The 19,528-nt window shown below is 42.6% G+C and overlaps 1 protein-coding gene across 1 annotated transcript in view; it reads right to left on the bottom strand.

The window, feature by feature from the left end:
• The window catches only part of MOV10L1 (Mov10 like RNA helicase 1), a gene marked incomplete at both ends in the record, with an annotated part of 52,257 nt that overhangs the window by 1,727 nt on the left and 31,002 nt on the right, over positions 1 to 19,528 (bottom strand). Inside the window, 5 exons of the mRNA XM_081331945.1 lie at positions 1,360 to 1,497; positions 3,476 to 3,583; positions 5,383 to 5,532; positions 11,405 to 11,569; positions 18,955 to 19,054. Coding sequence (XP_081188071.1) covers positions 1,360 to 1,497; positions 3,476 to 3,583; positions 5,383 to 5,532; positions 11,405 to 11,569; positions 18,955 to 19,054 — 661 coding nt within the window. The remainder of the gene's footprint in view (positions 1 to 1,359; positions 1,498 to 3,475; positions 3,584 to 5,382; positions 5,533 to 11,404; positions 11,570 to 18,954; positions 19,055 to 19,528) is intronic.

Genomic DNA, 19,528 nt, shown 5'->3' with positions numbered 1-19,528 from the left:
AATATCCTGGGTCAATTTATTCCTTCTCAATTCTTGTTGTCCTTTGTTATTGCCATTATTACTATAGTGAAAGTGGAACAACCTGGCCCAGCTTCTGTACACTTTCTCTTAATTGAAGAGGAAAGAAATTAGCAATTTAGTCTAGGGATTCAGTATTGCCATGAAAATCAACATTCTTAGAAAAGGAACATCCTAAAGAATACCTGCATTAATTTGTTATTCAAAAAGTCTTAAAAAGCACAACTACACTTCTATTTAACTAGTTATTATGCTTTTCCATGAAATCCTAGTCTCCATTTGGAATTAAAAGATCTTTAACAGAAACTCAACAATTATTACTAGGTGTTGTCATTTTTGGACTATATAAACAAGAAATTATATTTGGCTATAAAAGCACTATGAAAAGCTTAATATTTGAATTGTCCAATTTATAGCACCACTGTTCTCTTAATTATGAAAAATTAGAAGAAGCAAAATAAAAACTATACTATATTAGCTAAAATTATATTAGTGTGAATTAACAATAAACAGACAAATGAGGATCATAGCATGGAAGACTGCTGCAACTGACAGCTGAATTTGTCAATAAGTTTCAATTACACAAACAAAATTATCATTATATTTATATGCTGCCCATCTCCAGTTGCAACAACTAAATGCAATACAATCTACTAACATAGTACCACATTTAGCAATAATAATGCACAGTATGGTTGCTTTTTGGGGAGAAAGAACAGTTTTGTTATTAAAAGTGGCATTACTTTTGATTGTATGCCATATAATCTATATATGCCATATTTTTTATTTTTATTTATTTTAATTCCATTTATATCCCGCCCTTCTCCGAAGACTCAGGGCGGCTTACAAGCTTAGCAGTAGCCTTCATTCTATGTATATGCCTGCTTATTAGGGCTTTCACACACACACCCCAAGCGGCATTATTACAAAGTCAGCTTAATTGCCCCCAACAATCTGGGTCCATGTCAACACTTAGTGACTACATAAATTTTTCCAGGACGAGGCAAAACTACAACTTCAGAAGTGAGATGTTTAAGATCATTTATGATAGCATATATTATTACTACAAGTAAACAAATTCATCTGTTGACTTCATTTGGCTCTCTGCTGTATTCTCATTTATTGAAATTAAGACTGAGTTCACCATATTTCAGATAATTATCTTTTCTGCATTTTAGGATTAACGTATTGCTAAAAAAGATTCAGATGAATCACTAGCACATACCTTTTCCCCGGAACTTTAAATTAGAAATAGAGACAGGCAGCTACCAATATGTCAATGAAATTATTATATTAATGTAATTAAAATGAACATGAATTAGATAATAAATAAGTTCTTACTTTGGCAAGCAGATGAGGATTTCCCACAACAATGAGCAAAGCCTTGGGTCTGGTAATTGCTACGTTAAAGCGCTTTGAATTAGCAAGAAAACCTAAAATGGGTCTATCATCACTGAGTAAAGTTTCATTTGACCGAACCTGGAACATAAGCATTGACCATTTAATTCCTCCAATTACACATAGTACTGCAGACAATTTTATAATCTGAAGTTGAATATAGCACAGTGATTAAAATGGACTAGAATTAGGAGGGTTCAAGTTCAACTCTGTCCTCAGCAAAAGAAACTCCCTGGGTGAATTTCGGCTGGTTGCTCTCCCTTAACCCATCCTTCTAACACCAAGATGGTTACTAGGGGAAAAAAGGGAGCAAAGAATACTGTCTGTGCTGCCTTGAACTCCTGAAGGAAAAGACAGGATATAGGCATGATGTCAAGGGGACACGGTGGCTCAGTGGGTTAGGACGCTGAGCTTGTCGATCAGATGGTTGGCAGTTTGGCGGGTCAAATCCCGAGTGCTGCATAGCAGAGTGAGTGCCTGTTACTCGTCCCAGCTTCTGCCAACCTAGCAGTTTGAAAGCACATAAAAATGCAAGTAGAAAAATAGGGACCACTATGGTGGGAAGGTAACAACGTTCTGTGCGCCTTTGGCGTCTAGTCATGCCGGCCACATGACCACGGAGACATCCTCGGACAAGCGCTGGCTCTTTGGCTTTGAAACGGAGATGAGCACCAGCCTCTAGAGTTGGAAACGACTAGCACGCATGTGCGGGGGAACCTTTACCTTTTTTAGGCATGATGTAGACGTTGTGCAGCCTCAGAGATGATTACCATGTGTTTTTGAAAAGTTTCAAAGCCCAGAATGAATCATTCTCTTCCACCAAGTACTGCACGTGAGTTAAAATGTAAGTCCTTACATCAACTACAGAAATCTTGGTCTAGCAATTCGATGAGTAAAAGGAACTGCATCCTACATAGTCAAAGGTTTAATAGTATTTTCCCATTTAAAAAGGGCTCAAAGTAAATTTGACACAATGGACCTGGTTTTGTGGATTGGTATAGTACAACCAATATATATCAACTACCACATTTTTTACTAATACACATCTTGCAATCAAAGCGCACTGATCAGCTTCACTATGTACACTGAAAACTACTAATGAATAATTATTCAGAGGATTGTATTATCTGCAAAGAGATATCTTCCAGACATTTTGGACTTCAGCTACACAGGACGATCAATTTCAAGTAATTATGAAAGCAACAGTTTGAAATATCAGGAGGAAAGCTTGAACAATGGGAGAATATGTGGATGAAAGGTTTAAAATTTACATTAAATTACAACTTAAAAGAAAATTTTTATCCGATGATGTATAACACCAGATAAAATTATCAAGAATGTATAAAGGTATTTCAAATGAATGTTAGAAATGCAAATGTAAAGAAGGGATTTTTTTTATCATTTATGCTGGACATGTGATAAAGCAAAGAAATATTGGAGTAGAATTCATATTCTAATACAGAAGATTCTTAAAGTGAATATTAAGATAAAACCATTAACTTTTCTTTTGGGTTTAATGGAAAAACACCTGGGAAAAAATGCACAAAAATGGAAGGACACTTCAATCCCCAGAATGGATGAATGATTGCAAATCTGATGGAGTTAGCAGAAGTGGCTAAATTGACTGCTTTCATAAAAGAAAAAAACACAATCATTTTTGTTTCTACTTGGAAACAACCCCATCTGGATTTTGTGCTTGAGGTGGAAAAAAAATTAAACTTTGATTTGGGTTTTATTGATTAGATAGATCTGTTGTTATAGAAATGGCTAGTTTATACTATTATGTAAAAGTAAAATGTTGAGGTTCAATCTTACTATCTTATCCTACTGCAATATAGAGTCACAAGTCAATGGCTTTTCTTTTGCTTTCCCTTCTTTTCTACACCTTTCCCTTTTCCCTCCATTTTTCCTATTATTTGCTTTTGTACTTTTGTATTTTATATTATAAACTAATAAAAAGGATTGACATGTAAAAAAATATAATTTTTTTTAAAAAATCTACCTGTCCTGAGCTTTACTAGTCAATTACACATGCACTTTATTCTACTTCACTACGTACTGTTGATATGATGATCACTAGGAATTCTTGTCCCTGAAACTCCTCCACTGAGCCAACTTTAATATCTGCTAGGTCCACACTGCGTAAGAGAACTGTGATTTTTTCTACCTAAAAATAATGATACAGATTATTTCACAGAAAGCACTGGACTCAAAAAATAACATCATGATTTGATTAAAATGATTCAGGTTTTGAAACAGCTAAACAAGTCAATTCTGAATTGTACTTTTGAAATTTTAGAATAGTTATCTCATTGGTACTACTTTACTACAATTTGAGTTAGAAAATATGGAAGTTTATTGAAAGCAATCTGAATTTAAATGTACTTAAAATGAATAAATTAATTGCAGATCTTCAAATAAGGCCTACTTTTCTTGGTGTAATTATCCACTATTTTTTCTGTTTTTTCATGTTTATCAAATTATTCTAAAATTGGAAAGAGTATCTTCTATCAACTATCAAGGATTGTCTTGGACAGGGAAACACACTTTTGTAAACATGTATTTTTCACTTTTTAGAAGACTATGCATATCTTTTATGTGTGAGAAAAACTGAGCTACATAAAGCCAGGCTGCACATTAAAACATCTTCAACAATGTTTCAGATCACTGTCTATCATTATGATCCTCCACTTGAGGCACTGGTATTATACTTCTGAAGAAACAATTTTCTCAGTACACTTTTCAAAACTATTTTTTAGTTAGTCTCAGTAAAAAAATCATTTTTACTGAGCTCAGTTTTGATATTATTTGTCGATATTTTTTTTCCTAAAAATAAAATGTGAACCACATTGGTCATTCACTAACTTTAACTACTCTGGGAAACAATGTAAATTTTGTAAACAAGGTGGTTTATACAGTACTACCCATCAGATGGATTTACAATTGGCTGACCAACTGCACTCAGCAAATAGTCCTCAATGGAACAATATCTACATGGAGGGAAGCATGCAATGCACTACTACTAGGTTCTGTCTTAGGTGCAATAATGGCTTTTTTCTCATAGAACGCTCAGAACGTAGTTCCGGCACCGTTTTTGGATGGAACCTTGTAGGGTAGGCAAGGCAGGTTGTATGACATGTGTGAGTTCCGGCACCTTTTTCTTTTACAAAAAAAGCACTGGGTGCAGTACACTTCAAAATTTTCATAAATGATTTAGATGAGGAATAGAAGGGGGAAATCATCAAACATGCCAACGACATCAAGCTGGGGAAAACAGCTGACACTATCTTTTGCACTAATCGCCTGCAAAAGCTCTTAATTTATATTTTTTCTTTAATCTTTACATTCTTAAAACCTCTTGTTTTTGTCTTTAAGATTTCTAAAGCTAAAATAAACAGGAGACAATAGACAACTCTGTGTTGTTCCTTTTTGTTTCTCACAGGGTATAGATAAATCTCCATTAACAATTGTTTATGTCTTCTGTAACGTATAAATAGATTTTATTCATTTTATAAAATTCTCCCCAAAGTAGATATATTTCAAAATTTTAAATAAGAATGTCCAGTTCAAACTATCAGAAGCTTTCTCTGCATCTAAAAAAATAATCCAACTTGTTTTTCATGGTGCTGTTCAAAATATTCCGAAATATCCAATTTAAGTTTTCTAACATTGTTTTTTAAACTGCCTTTTAGGTGAAAAAAATCAGCTTGATATAATGAATAAATTCTTGTAAAATTATTTTCAATCTGGGAAGCTGAAAAATATATCATGGGAACTTCAAAGCCCTTGGTTTATCAATGAGGAGATTCAGGAATACCGTATCTCTTTAACACACCCCAAAAAGAATGTTGTTAGTATTCACATTTACAGTCCAATAATGTAACAGACAAACAAACATATTAGCATCAAAATATACAATGCAATTAAAAATACCCAAAGAAATATAAGAAGCTGGATTAGATATACCTGTTTTCGATAAGGTGCAATTACTCCAATGTCTTTTCTTGATACTGAACAGCTGATGCCTTTAACAAGAAGGCAACAGTAGCGCATCACTTGAACTGCTTCTATAGGATTGAACCAAGAAGGATTGCAGCCTTCACGCATTTCCATACCCTGAGGTTAGCAAGGCAAGAAATGAAAAACACAGAAAAAAATATTATTTCAAATACTTAACTCTCTTTTCACAGTGCTTATGTTAATAATAAAATGTCCAAACAGGCATTTAATAAACAGAGCTGTTCCAAAATCATCCTGAGGAGACTCTATACAATAGTGACTGAACATACCACTGTAGCTTTGGGGCAATTTAAAAAAGGGCTTTAAGTCATTCATTACAGAAAAAAACCTCTTTGAATGGATTTTAGTATATGGAAGTTTCTATAGAAGAACTGGTCCTTAAAATTAAGATTTTATGGGGCATCATTAGCAGTTCAGAATTTGAACAGTAATAGTTATTTGTTCTTTGCTAAAAGGAATACATTCTCTGCAGCCATTTCTAATTTATTCTGGATAATTTGTAGGCTCCCAACAATAAAAATGTAATATATATTCTGTACGTTTCTCCAAATTCTTTGTACAGACCCCTCCCTAATGCCTCATAATTTTCAGCAAAATGAAATTGATGGTTTAGTGAGTAAATAGGATGGTTGTGGAGGTGAATATAAAAAGAGTAGATTTAAGAAAAAGTGGCTTTACTCTGTATTCATACATTGTTATCTTTTGATGATAATCACTTCCCCCTTGTTCTACTTCTATGTGGCCTCTATCAAATTATGTAGTCTTTGAATATATCTTCCCTTTTTTAGAAGGATTTGGGTGCTAAAGCAATTTTTTAAAAAATCAGCTGTAAGTTTAACCAATGAAAAATAGGATACAGTTAAGCATTTATCACTTATGTTTTTTTCCAGAAAGTTTTTAATTTAAATATTTGTCCTCATCCTTTCTAGAACCTAATCTTCATTCACAAATTAATGAAAACAGTTTTCATCAGCAGAGTGACATTGTTATATTTTCATTATTCTTAAGATGAAATGTGTGAAGGTAGAAAGCTAATTAGTTTCTTCTTGTGTCTGGTTTTTACACAATTCTTTTAAGCACCTAGAAGCAAAATTAAAACTGTTATTATGTCATGCCCCAAGAGCCCTCAGTGTGGTTTTCCCAAAATGGAACAGCAGATTATAAAATTCTCTTGCAAAGATAAATCACAATAATACATAAAATTATAAAGAAAAGGAACATTTATGTCAAATTTCTTGTATTCAGACTACATGGTATCACAATCTAAACAATGTGATATGCTTATTGATTTACATACCTTTGCGTATGTCTGAGATTTCTAAAATCAATCTAATTTTAAGTATAATGCAACAAATAATTGATTTGTTTACATACCCTTATTCCATGAAAAATCAGTGGAAAGCCTTTCTTTGGCAGCTTCTCCCACCCCAACAAAGAGTTTACCACTGAAGGATCAGCACAGACTTCTAGTTCCTTATGATAAAATAGCTTGGATGGCAATGCAAGCAATGCGCCATGTGATCTGTAATTCTTCACAAGCTTTGTAATCTGCAAGCATAGAACCAACACCATAGCATGAGAAGGAATACAGCTATATTCGGAAGCATTAACATGTTGATAGGTGAGTCCAGTTCTGTAAAGTGAGACAGAATCCCTGAGGAACTCTAAATGGCTCTCCACTAGGTTATATTTAGGACATCAAGAGGACATTGTTTTCAGTCACATTCTGAGTATCAGTCATATTGGGAACGGCAGCAGGCGGTTACACGGAGGGCCATATCAACACCTGGGATCGCGCCCCCGCTGTCTTCAAGCGGTGGCGTGCTCCGACCCTTTATCCGGGGATGAGAGGGATCAGGCCCCTGAGCTCAGGCTGGTGTACTTTAATGCCAGATCCGTTGTGAACAAGGCTCCCCTCGTCCGTGATTTGATCGAGGAGGAACACGGGGATCTGGCATGCATTACAGAAACCTGGTTGGGCTCAGAGGGAGGTGTTCCTCTGACTGAGCTTTGCCCTCCAGGTTTCTGTGTGTTACATCGGCCACGGGCTCAGGGCAGGGGCGGTGGGGTGGCGGTAGTTATACGGGAGACCTTATGTCCGCGGGAGACCACTATTGTACAGATAGGCGGGAGTGAATCCCTCTTCCTGAGGTGTGGCCCTGGGGCTCAGTTGGGCTTGTTGCTAACATACCTGGCGCCCAGCTGTGTAGCAACGGCCCTGCCCAAGCTTCTTGACGTCCTCTCAGGGTTGACGGTTGAGTTTCCCAGACTTATAGTTCTGGGCGACTTTAACCTGCCTTCTCCGGGAGGGTCGTCTGAGTTGGCCCGGGAGTTCATGGCCTCCATGACAGCCATGGACCTGACCCAAGTAATTCAGGGTCTGACTCATGGGGGAGGACACACTCTCGACCTAGTTTTCTTATCTGGGCAGTGGTTTGATGATCTGGGAGGGGGCTCGCCAACTATTGTCCCCATGTCATGGTTCGATCATCACCTCCTGCGGTTGGTCTTCCAATATGCCACCCCCCGCTGCTGGGCTGCGGAACCGACCAGGTGGTTCCGCCCCAGGTGCCTAATGGATCTGGAACGGTTCCAGACGGCGCTTGGGTCTATACCTATCCCCCTCGCTCACAGCCCGGCTGACGCCTTGGTGGATGCCTGGGAAAGGGCTGCCACCGAGGCGCTCGACCGTGTTGTACCCTTGCGACCCTTGACCCGGCGCAGATCCCGGTGGGCTCCATGGTTTTCTGTGGGGCTCCGGGAGATGAAGCGTCGGAGACGAGGTCTAGAGAGCTGTTGGAGATCCAGCCGGTCTGAGTCTGACCAGTTGCGGTTAAGAACCTTTACAAGGTCTTATCTCGCGGCAATGAGGACAGCGAAGTCTAATTACTTCGCTGCCCTCATCGCATCTGCAGATAATCGCCTGGCCGCCCTGTTTAGGGTGACTCGCTCCCTCCTTAATCAGGAGGTGAAGGAGGAGCCCTTGCAGGGGCGAGCCGAGGAGTTTAGCTATCATCTGACGGACAAAATCGCTCAGATTTGGGCCGGTATGGATTCTGACTGGGCAGAGACTGACGGGGAGGAATCGAGCGGTCTAGAGAATGTTACCTGGAGTGAATTCGATCCTGTGACCCCAGATGAGGTGGACAGGATCATGAGGAGACTGAGTTCCGCCACGTGTTTATTGGACCTGTGCCCTTCCTGGCTGGTATATGCAGCCCAGGAGGAGACACGAGGCTGGTTCCAGGCAGTAATAACTGCTTCCTTGAGGGAGGGTACCTTCCCTGCCGCCTTGAAGGAGGCGGTGGTGAGGCCCCTCCTCAAGAAGCCTGCCCTGGACCCAGCTATTTTGAACAACTATCGTCCGGTCTCCAACCTTCGCTTTCTTGCGAAGGTGGTTGAGAGCGTGGTGGCACTTCAGCTCCCTCTGTTCCTGGAGGAAACTGATTATCTGGACCCATACCAATCGGGCTTCAGGACCGGGTACAGCACGGAGACGGCATTGGTTGCGCTGGTGAATGATCTCTGCTGGGCTCGGGCCAGGGGATGTTCCTCTGTCCTAGTCCTATTAGACCTCTCAACGGCTTTTGATACCATCGACCATGGTATCCTACTGCGGCGTCTCAGGGGGTTGGGAGTGGGGGGCACTGTTTTACAGTGGTTCTCTTCCTACCTCCTGGGCCGCTTGCAGTCGGTGTTGACGGGAGGGCAGAGGTCCGCCCCGAGGCCTCTCTTTTGTGGAGTTCCTCAGGGGTCGGTCCTCTCTCCCCTCTTGTTCAACATCTATATGAAACCGCTGGGTGAGCTCATTCGTGGTTTCGGGGTGGGGTATCATCAGTACGCTGATGATACCCAGCTTTTTCTTTCTACCCTGAACCAACCCAATGATGCCCTCGACGTGATGTCCCGTTGCCTGGAAGCGGTCCGGGTTTGGATGAGGAGAAACAGGCTTCGTCTCAATCCTGCCAAGACTGAGTGGCTGTGCATACCAGCAACTCAGACTAACCAATCTTTTCCATCGTTAACTATGGGGGGTGAGGTGTTACCCCTCGTTGATAGGGCCCGCAACGTGGGTGTCCTCCTGGATTCACGGCTCAGTTTGGAAGATCATATAGGAGCCGTGGCCAGGGGGACTTTTGCCCAGGTTCGCCTGATGCACCAGTTACGGCCCTATCTGGACCGAGATGCCCTACGCACAGTCACCCATGCGCTCGTGACCTCCCGGCTAGACTACTGCAATGCTCTCTACATGGGGCTGCCCCTGAGGACAACTCGGAGGCTTCAGCTGGTGCAGAATGCAGCCGCGCGAGTTGTGATGGGAGTCTCCCGATACTCCCATGTAACACCTTTTCTCCGTGAGCTGCATTGGCTTCCAGTTGCCCTCCGGGTGAGATTCAAGGTGCTGGTGATGACCTATAAAGCCCTAAATGGCATGGGCCCGGATTATCTAAGGGAGCACCTGCTGCCAGCATCAATTTCCCATCGTCCTGTGAGCTCCCACAGGGAGGGCCTCCTCAGGGTACTGCCGGTCAAGGATTGCCGATGGGCGATCCACAGGGGGAGGGCGTTCTCTGTGGGCGCGCCTGCCCTATGGAATCAACTGCCAACGGAACTCCGGACTGCCCCTGACCTTCGTTCATTTCACCGGGACCTAAAAACCTAGCTCTTTGAGCTATCTGGTCTGGACTGAGGGGTTTAATGTTTTTAAATTGTGATTTAATTTTTGCGGCTAGACTTAATTTAATTTATTTTAATTTTATATTGGATTGTTTTTAAATTTTGCCTTGTAAACCGCCCTGAGTCCTTTGGGAATAGGGCAGTATATAAACCGAATAAATAAATAAATAAATATGTGGAACTAAAAAAGGAAGCCACCATTTCTCTCTCTCACTCATAATGCAAACACATGGATTCATCCACATCACTGACTTTCCTATACTAACATAAAGAAGTCTATCCAATTGTGAACTCAACCTCCATTAGTAATTAAGCTTGAAAATATATATTTATTTATTTTTCACATTTCTGAACAACCCCTCTCTCTCAGAGAGGGACTCTGGGCAGTTTAAACACAACAGAAAAGTTAAAACATTTAAAAGGAAGCAAAAGATGATAAAACACTCTTAAAATTAGTTAAAAGGTGAAGGGAGGGCTTTCAGAGCATCAGTCAGACCCACAACTGTGTGCACCTCTGGATTCCTCTTGGCTTCAACAATATTAATACCACAATACATGGGAGTAGCAAAGAGAGAACCAGATCCAACTACTGAAAGTTTTGTTGGTTGTATCTTGTTCTCTATTCACAATTAGTAGTCCCTGTCATTCAGCTGCACAAGATGTTTTATATGGTACTAGTTTTTGCTAACTTGTGTATATGTGAGACTGACTCACAAGTTGTTCAGGTCTGAGGAACAGAAACATTGCTTCCCAAAGGTGATTAGTTAATGTCTCCCATTACATGATTTAGTGGTTTAAAGTTATAATGGCAAACAGCCTGAAAATTGATCCAAAAATAAAGGTTATCTTAAATATATTTAAAGTAGTCAATTACAGCTGAAGAATAGCCACAGCAATAGCATTTAGGCTTATATACTACCCCATAGTGCTTTAGAGGACTCTCTGGGTGGTTTACAATGTAGAAGCATTATTTGCATATTGCCCCCAACAATCTGAATCCTCATTTCATCGACTTCAGAAGGATGGAAGCCTGAGTCAATCTTGAGCCCCATCATAATCAAATTCCAGGCTGTGGGCAGACTTTCCCTGCAATATTACACTTTAACCACTGTGCCACTAGGGCTCCTTCATATGGAAGTCCATATACTGCAGCTCTAAATTTAATCAAAATTCACAATACACACAAATTTGCTATATTAACAGCAATTTGATACAAATGTCTTAGATTTAGGAAACTTCCACACAAAGAATCTGTCAGCTCTTGATCACTCTATTCCCACATTTCACTTACCAACATAGGATTGTATGATCCACAAGGACCAAAAGCATCCTCATCTCGCAGGTACAAAGGGCGATGCATCAGCCTCTCCAACAAAGAGATGTTTAATCCATAAAGTGTTGCAAGCTTAGATTTTATTATTGGACCTAGTTGCATGGGATCCCCTGAAAGTATGATCTTCAGATACAGAACATTTTTTAAAAAAATGTGACAACTTGCATTTCATATAATGCTCTTCATGAATTACATAACAAAAACTTGGGAGACAGATGCCATCAATACAGAAGTAATACCCATTTCTATTTTTTTTTAAAATAAAAAAATAGTTATCCATATCCAAAGTAGGACATTGTATTTACTATTGCATTTGAATAAAAAGAAGCATAACCTTCCCAAGGCAGCATCTCCAGGTTTTCACTTAAAATCCAATATTTCCACCAATACGGCTGTTCAAGGCTCAAGTGGATCAAAAGCTCACAATGCCTTCTATAAGATTTAACTAGCAGGCAGATTGCTATTGACTAAGAGATACTCTGATGTGATTTTTAAATTTTATCCATTTTTATTACTATAACAAACAGTATATAGAAAGGAGAGGAATAATCTTGTTAGTTTATATAGTAGAAATATCTAGTAACTCATTCTCCAGGCTTCATCTGGCCCAGAAGCACTCCATACAAAAGACAAACACTCTCGGCAGAAGTTCTATCATCTGTGGCAAACTGAGGCTGGATGAAGGTATTTAGTGTCTTCGCTGGAGAAATAGGGGAAAAAACAACAACTCCTGTGTAATTGTGTCACCAGAAGAGGAGACTGGTAACCTTGTCAATAAGAGATGTTGCAGGACCACTCTTTCCTATCTTGCTGAAAGGCTCTTTAACTCTCGGCTATTTCCGTTAAGAGACCAGAATCTCACCACCAGCCAGTACTGACAGTTGCTTTGGTGTAGAGAAAGCCTAACTTCGTGGAATACCTTCCCACTTTGCCAATCTCCTTGCCTGTAGCTTCCCTTGCTTTCCCCAATCCCTTCTTCTCTCCCTATAGTCAGTTGCAGATCCATCATTCTCCCAGTTCCTCTCCTGTCATTACAACTTCCTTTACATCCACACCTCCCTCAACAACAGCAGCCACAGTTAACGCCTCCTGTGTTGCCCTGGGTGGGGCAGATGCTCTTTCACAAGAATGGAGGACCAGTGAAGGAAGAAGAGGAAGGAAGATGGGAAATCCACACTTGCCCAGGTAGGGAGAGAAGTAGGCAACAAGGAAGGAATATTCCTTTCTCCTCCTCTTTTGACAGTAAGAGTAGGAGAGAACAACTTTCTGGCCATATCCTGAAGTATAGAAAGCGGAATGCTGTGGGATAATAAGCACTTTTAAAAACAGGTGACTTTCCTCTTATCTCCAGAATGGAAGGAAAGAGCATTCTTAGGGCTGTAGGATCAAACCTATGACCAGTGCTGTAATGGGCAAGTAACAGGTAGTCCTCGACTCACAGCCATTTCTTTAGTAACTGTTTGGTGTTATAACAGCACTGAAAAAAGTGACTTATGACAGTTTTTCACGCTTATGACCACTGCAGCATTCCCATGGTCACATGATCAAAAATCCTGATGCTTGGCAACTGGCATGCGTTTATGATGGCTGCAGTGTCGCAGAGTCGTGCTGATCACCTTTTGCAACCTTCTGTCAAGCAGTGAGAAAGCCAGATCCACTTAACAACCGTTTTACTTAATTTAACAACTGCAGAAATTCATTTAACAAGTGTGGCAAGAAATGCTGTAAAATGGGGTCAAACATACTTAACTGTTTTACTTAGCAACACACCGTGGGTATGTTGAGCCAACTAGATGGTTCCGCCCCAGGCGCTTAATGGACCCTGAAAGGTTCCAGGCAGCGCTGGGGTCCCCACCTGCCTCCTTTGCTCACAGCTCGGCGGATGCTTTAGTGGAAGTCTGGGAAAGGGCAGCCACGGAGGCACTTGACCGAGTTGTACCCTTGCGGCCCCTGACCCGGTGCAGATCCCAGCGGGCTCCATGGTTTTCTGCGGAGCTCCGGGAGATGAAGCGTCGGAGACGGGGCCTAGAGAGCCGTTGGAGGTCCAGCCGATCCGAATCCGACCGATTGCGACTAAGAACCTGTATTAGGTCTTATCTCGCAGTGATAAGGGTGGCGAGGTCTAACCACTTCGCTACCCTTATCGCGTCCTCAGATAATCGCCCGGCCGCCCTGTTTAGGGTGACCCGCTCCCTCCTTAATCAGGAGGTGAGGGAGGAACCCTTGCAGGTTCGTGCTGAGGAGTTTAGTCAACATCTGTCGGACAAAATCGCTCGGATTCGGACCGGTTTGGACTCTGACTGGGCAGAGTCTGACGATTAGGACACGGGTGGTCTTGTCGATGTTATCTGGGATCAGTTCGATCCTGTGACACCTGAGGAAGTGGACAGGATTATGGGGAGGCTGAGCTCCACCACATGTTTATTGGATCCGTGCCCTTCCTGGCTGGTTTATGCGGCCCGGGAGGGGACACGAGGCTGGTTCCAGGCGGTTATATCTGCATCTTTGAGTGAGGGTAGTTTCCCTGCCGCCTTGAAGGAGGCGGTGGTGAGACCTCTCCTCAAGAAGCCTGCCTTGGACCCAGCTGTGTTAAATAACTTTCATCCGGTCTCCAACCTTCGCTTTCTTGCGAAGGTTGTTGAGAGCGTCGTGGCGCATCAGCTCCCTCTGGTTCTGGATGAAGCGGATTATCTAGACCCGTACCAATCGGGCTTCAGGCCCGGGTACAGCACGGAGACGGCATTGGTCGCTCTGGTGAATGATCTCTGGAGGGCTCGGGACAGGGGATATTCCTCTGTCCTAGTCCTATTAGACCTCTCAGCAGCTTTTGATACCATCGACCATGGTATCTTGCTGCGGCGCCTCAGGGGATTGGGAGTGGGAGGCACGGTTTTTCAGTGGTTCTCCTCCTATCTCCTGGGACGTTCGCAGTCGGTGTTGGCAGGGGGGCAGAGGTCGACTTCGAGGCCTCTCGCTTGTGGAGTCCCTCAGGGGTCGGTCCTCTCGCCTCTCCTGTTCAACATCTACATGAAACCGCTGGGTGAGATCATTTGTGGTTTTGGAGTTGGGTATCATCAGTATGCTGATGATATCCAGCTTTTTATTTCGACCCCAAACCACCCCAGTGATGCCCTCGACGTGATGTCCCGCTGCCTGGAGGCGGTTCGGGTCTGGATGGGGAGGAACAGGCTTCGACTCAACCCTGACAAGACTGAGTGGCTGTGCGTACCGGCATCTCGGGATATTCAGGATATCCCATCTCTTTCTATGGGGGGAGAGTTATTACCCCCCGTAGATAGGGCTCACAACTTGGGAGTCCTCCTAGATTCACAGCTTTCTTTAGAAGACCTTCCGGCGTGATCTAAAAACGTATTTATTTGAGCAATCTGACCTGGTCTGATGGGTTAGGGTTGGGGTTTTAATATGTTTTTAATTATTGTTTTAAATTTTAAATTTGGGCATTATATTTAATGGTTTTTTAACTTTTGTATTCTGTTTTTTATATTTATTACCCTGTACACCGCCCTGAGTCCTTCGGGAGAAGGGCGGTATAAAAATAAAAATATAATAAAAATAAAAAAATAAAAAATAGTAGCTGTGACTAGGGGGGCCTTCGCCCAGGTTCGCCTGGTGCGCCAGTTGCAGCCCTATTTAGACCGGGATGCCTTACGTACAGTCACTCATGCGCTCGTGACCTCTCGTTTGGACTACTGCAACGCTCTCTACATGGGGCTGCCCTTGAAGACCACTCGGAGCCTCCAACTGGTACAGAATGCAGCCACGAGAGTTGTGCTGGGAGTTTCCCGATAATCCCATGTTACACCTCTGCTCCGCGAGCTGCATTGGCTTCCAGCTGTCTTCCGGGTGAGATTCAAGGTGCTGGTATTGACCTACAAAGCCCTACATGGCATGGGTCCGGAATACCTTGGGGAGCACCTGCAGCCGGCATCAACTTCCCTCCGCCCAGTACACTCCCACAGAGAGGGCCTCCTCAGGGTGCCACCGGTCAAAGAATGCCGACTGGTGGCCCCCAGGGGGAGGGCGTTCTCTGTGGGCGAGCCGGATTTATAGAACCGTCTTCCGGTTGAGCTCCGGATGGCGCCCGACCTGCGCTCCTTCCGGCGCGATCTAAAGACTTATCTCTTCGAACAAGCTGGCCTGGCCTGATGGGAGGGGGTTGGGTTTTATTACTTTTAATGTGTTTTAACCTATTGTAAGAGTTGTGGGCATTTTGTTAATCTCTTTTAATTTTTGTATTTTGTCTTTTAGCATGTACTGCCCTGTTCACCGCCCTGAGTCCTTCGGGAGAAGGGCGGTATACAAATAAAATTAATAATAATAATAATAATAATAATAATAATAATAATAATAATAATAATAATAATAATAATAATAATAATAATAATAAAAAATGTTGGGCTCAATTGTGGTTTTCAGTCGAGGGCTATCTGTATTTCTCTGTATCATTAGAAGTTGAGATGATTGAAAGATTTCTGAGGATTCAGTAGTATGAGCACCTCATGATGATATGAAGGAGTTTTAATTACCGTATTTTTCCATCTATAAGATGCACCCTTGTATAAGATGCTCTGGCATGCGAGTTTCTCAGCACTGATCAGCTGTTCGGCAGAGTGCTGAACAACTGAGCTGGCAAATCCGGAAGTTCGGCCGGCCGACGATCTTGCCCCCTCCCTCCTCCCATTAGTGGCAAGCCCACAGGGGCTTGACACCTGCACCAGGCGGCATGGCAACCCACACAGGCATGCCTTGGGCTGTGGAGGTTACCATTATTTCCCTGTGTATAAGACGCTGCACTTGTATAAGATTTATTTATTTATTATTTAAATTTATATACCGCCCTATTCCCGTAGGACTCAGGGCGGTTTACAGGGAAATTAAAATACATAGTATACAAAATTAAAATCAATTAAAACTATTAATTAAATTACAGTCCCTGAAGTTAAACTAAAACCCAATTAAATTAAATTAAAACCCCTCAGTCTGGGCCAAACAGCTCGAAGAACCAAGTTTTCAAGTCCCGGCGAAATGAGCGAAGGTCGGGGGCAGTCCTGAGTTCCGTGGGAAGTTGGTTCCATAGGGCCGGCGCGCCCACAGAGAACGCCCTTCCCCTGGGAATAACCCGCCGGCATTCCTTAACCGGCGGTATCCTGAGAAGGCCCTCCTTGTGGGAGCGCACAGGACGATGGGAAGTTGATGCCGGCAGCAGGTGTTCCCTTAGATAATCCGGACCCAAGCCATTTAGGGCTTTATAGGTCATTACCAGCACCTTGAATCTCACCCGGAGGGTAACAGGAAGCCAATGCAGCTCACGGAGAAGAGGTGTTACACGGGAGTATCGGGAAACTCCCATAACAACTCGCGCGGCTGCATTCTGCACCAGTTGAAGCCTCCGAGTGGTCCTCAAGGGCAGCCCCATGTAGAGAGCGTTGCAGTAGTCTAGCCGGGAGGTCACGAGCGCATGGGTGACTGTGCGTAGGGCATCTCGGTCCAGATAGGGCCGCAGCTGGCACACCAGACGAAGCTGGGCAAAAGCCCCCCTGGTCACGGCTCCTATATGGTCTTCAAAATTGAGCCGTGAATCCAAGAGGACGCCCACGTTGTGAGCCCTATCGACGGGGGGGGTAACACCTCACCCCCCATCATTAATGATGGAACGGCCTGGCTAACCCGAGATGCCGGTATGCACAGCCACTCAGTCTTGGCAGGATTGAGATGAAGCCTGTTTCTCCCCATCCAAACCCGGACTGCCTCCAGGCAACGGGACATCACGTCAAGTGCATCACTGGGTTGGTTCGGGGTAGAAAGAAAAAGTTGGGTATCATCAGCGTACTGATGATACCCCACCACGAAACCACGAATGAGCTCGCCCAGCGGTTTCATGTAGATGTTGAACAGGAGGGGAGAGAGGACCGACCCCTGAGGGACTCCACAAACGAGAGACCTCAGGGCGGACCTCTGCCCTCCCGTCAACACTGACTGCGAGCGGCCCAGGAGGTAGGAGAACCACCATAAAACAGTGCCGCCCACTCCCAACCCCGAGACGCCACAGTAGGATACCATGGTCGATGGTATCGAAAGCCGCTGAGAGGTCTAAAATGACTAGGACAGAGGAACATCCCCTGGCCCGAGCCCAGCAGAGATCATTCACCAGCGCAACCAATGCCGTCTCTGTGCTGTACCCAGGCCTGAAGCCCGATTGGTACGGGTCAAGATAATCAGTTTCCTCCAGGAACAGAGGAAGCTGATGCGCCACCACACTCTCAACAACCTTTGCCAAGAAGTGAAGGTTGGAGATCGGACAGTAGTTATTTAAAACAGCCGGGTCCAGGGCAGGCTTCTTGAGGAGGGGTCTCACCACCGCCTCCAAGGCGGCAGGAAAGATACCCTCCTTCAGGGAAGCAGTTATTACTGCCTGGAACCAGCCTCGTGTCTCCTCCCGGGCCGCATAAACCAGCCAGGAGGGGCATGGGTCCAGTAAACAAGTGGTGGAGCTCAGTCTCCTCATGATCCTGTCCACGTCATCGGGGGAAACAGGGTCGAACTCAGTCCAGATAACATGCTCAAGACCGCTCGATTCCTCCACGTCAGACTCAGAGTCCAAACTGGGTTGTTCTGGTCACCAAGATTCTGAGTGCAAATTTGAGTTTTAGTTTTGAACTTTAAAACCCAGCATAGCCTTCTTCAGTTAAAACCATCCTACATGGTGAGCTAATTTGGTAGCAGAAGCTACCTATTCCTGGTATTTTAATAGGTTAGTTTGGTGGAAATCTATTGTGTCTGTTACAGAAACAGGCATTTCCTTATGAAACAGTTCTTTCTGAAGTCTAGTCTTGTCCAGGCTTTGAATTTTTGTACGGCAATGAAAATGGAGGCTATTTTGAAGAGATTTTCAGACCCATGCCAACTACACTCATGAGTGCCTATGATTAATGTGACTGGATAAGGATTACTGTTTTTATTTTACTCCTCCTGTTCGACAGACCGCTGTATAGTTTTTCTTGTGTACTGATTATGTTTATTGTTGTAAACTGGTATGAGCTATAAGACTGGATTGCACATAAATAAAAGATGATAAAAACATAATAAAGGTCATAGTAGAGAGAAGAAACAGATATGAAAGATAAAGCTACCCTTAAACCAAATAAATGATACGGCCATGGGCAAGATCTTGACTATGGAAAGCCACTGGCATCCATAATGAATTAAGAGTTTTCCCTCTTCCTTTTTAAATAAAACTTAAGAGATATGGGATGAAAACTGAACGTGTGACAGTGCAAATATGGATGAATGATATTTGAAATAGGCATGGCTGTTTTTCTAGTAATGGGCACGGTTCATATTATATATTTTAGACACATTAGATCAACAGCGCGTAAGCAGTATCTACAAACAGAAATTTTTCCTCCTTAGAGAACATCAAACAATCTCCACACAACAGACCTAAACAGTTAGATATAATCAATTAGATATAATAAAAACTTATATACCTGGCCAGTGACTTCTGAAATCAGTCCCAGAGGGATTAGGCTTTCTGGTTCACTTGCCTGCCCTGCTTCATCCACAAATACATGTGTGAAATGTCCAAACCTAATATTGTTGAATAAAAATTGGAACTACTTGTAGTATGCTCTGCATTCTGAGACATCACTTTAAAAAATAATGAACATTGTACCTAAGTAACATTGGTAAAACAAAAAGTATTTACTTTCAGTTAAGCCCATTATAGATTTTAACAAGTGACTATATTTTCAAGAACACTGAGGTTCATAGTACAGTATTTTCAATTGCCACTGTGCAATCTCAATGTGAAAATAGCAAGGGATGATAATTATCCAATTTTGATTGTGGGATTATGAGAATGTCTTCATATATCCAGATTCAGATATATTGTAGCCTAGTATAAATGTATGACTGAGCTACAGTACAAATGGGTAAACATCTGCATTTTATCTCACAGTGGCAATTATATAAGTTCTACTTGGAGGTTCAAGTACAAGAAATAAAGCTAACTGTGAACTTTTACTTGCAATATATGGCTATTACATATTTTTAATGACAATA

Source organism: Vipera berus (genome assembly GCF_964194415.1).
Source record: "Vipera berus genome assembly, chromosome: 6".
NCBI lineage: Eukaryota > Metazoa > Chordata > Lepidosauria > Squamata > Viperidae > Vipera > Vipera berus.
The sequence above is the reverse complement of the archived record's forward strand: the minus strand, read 5'-3'. Positions and strand labels throughout refer to the sequence as shown.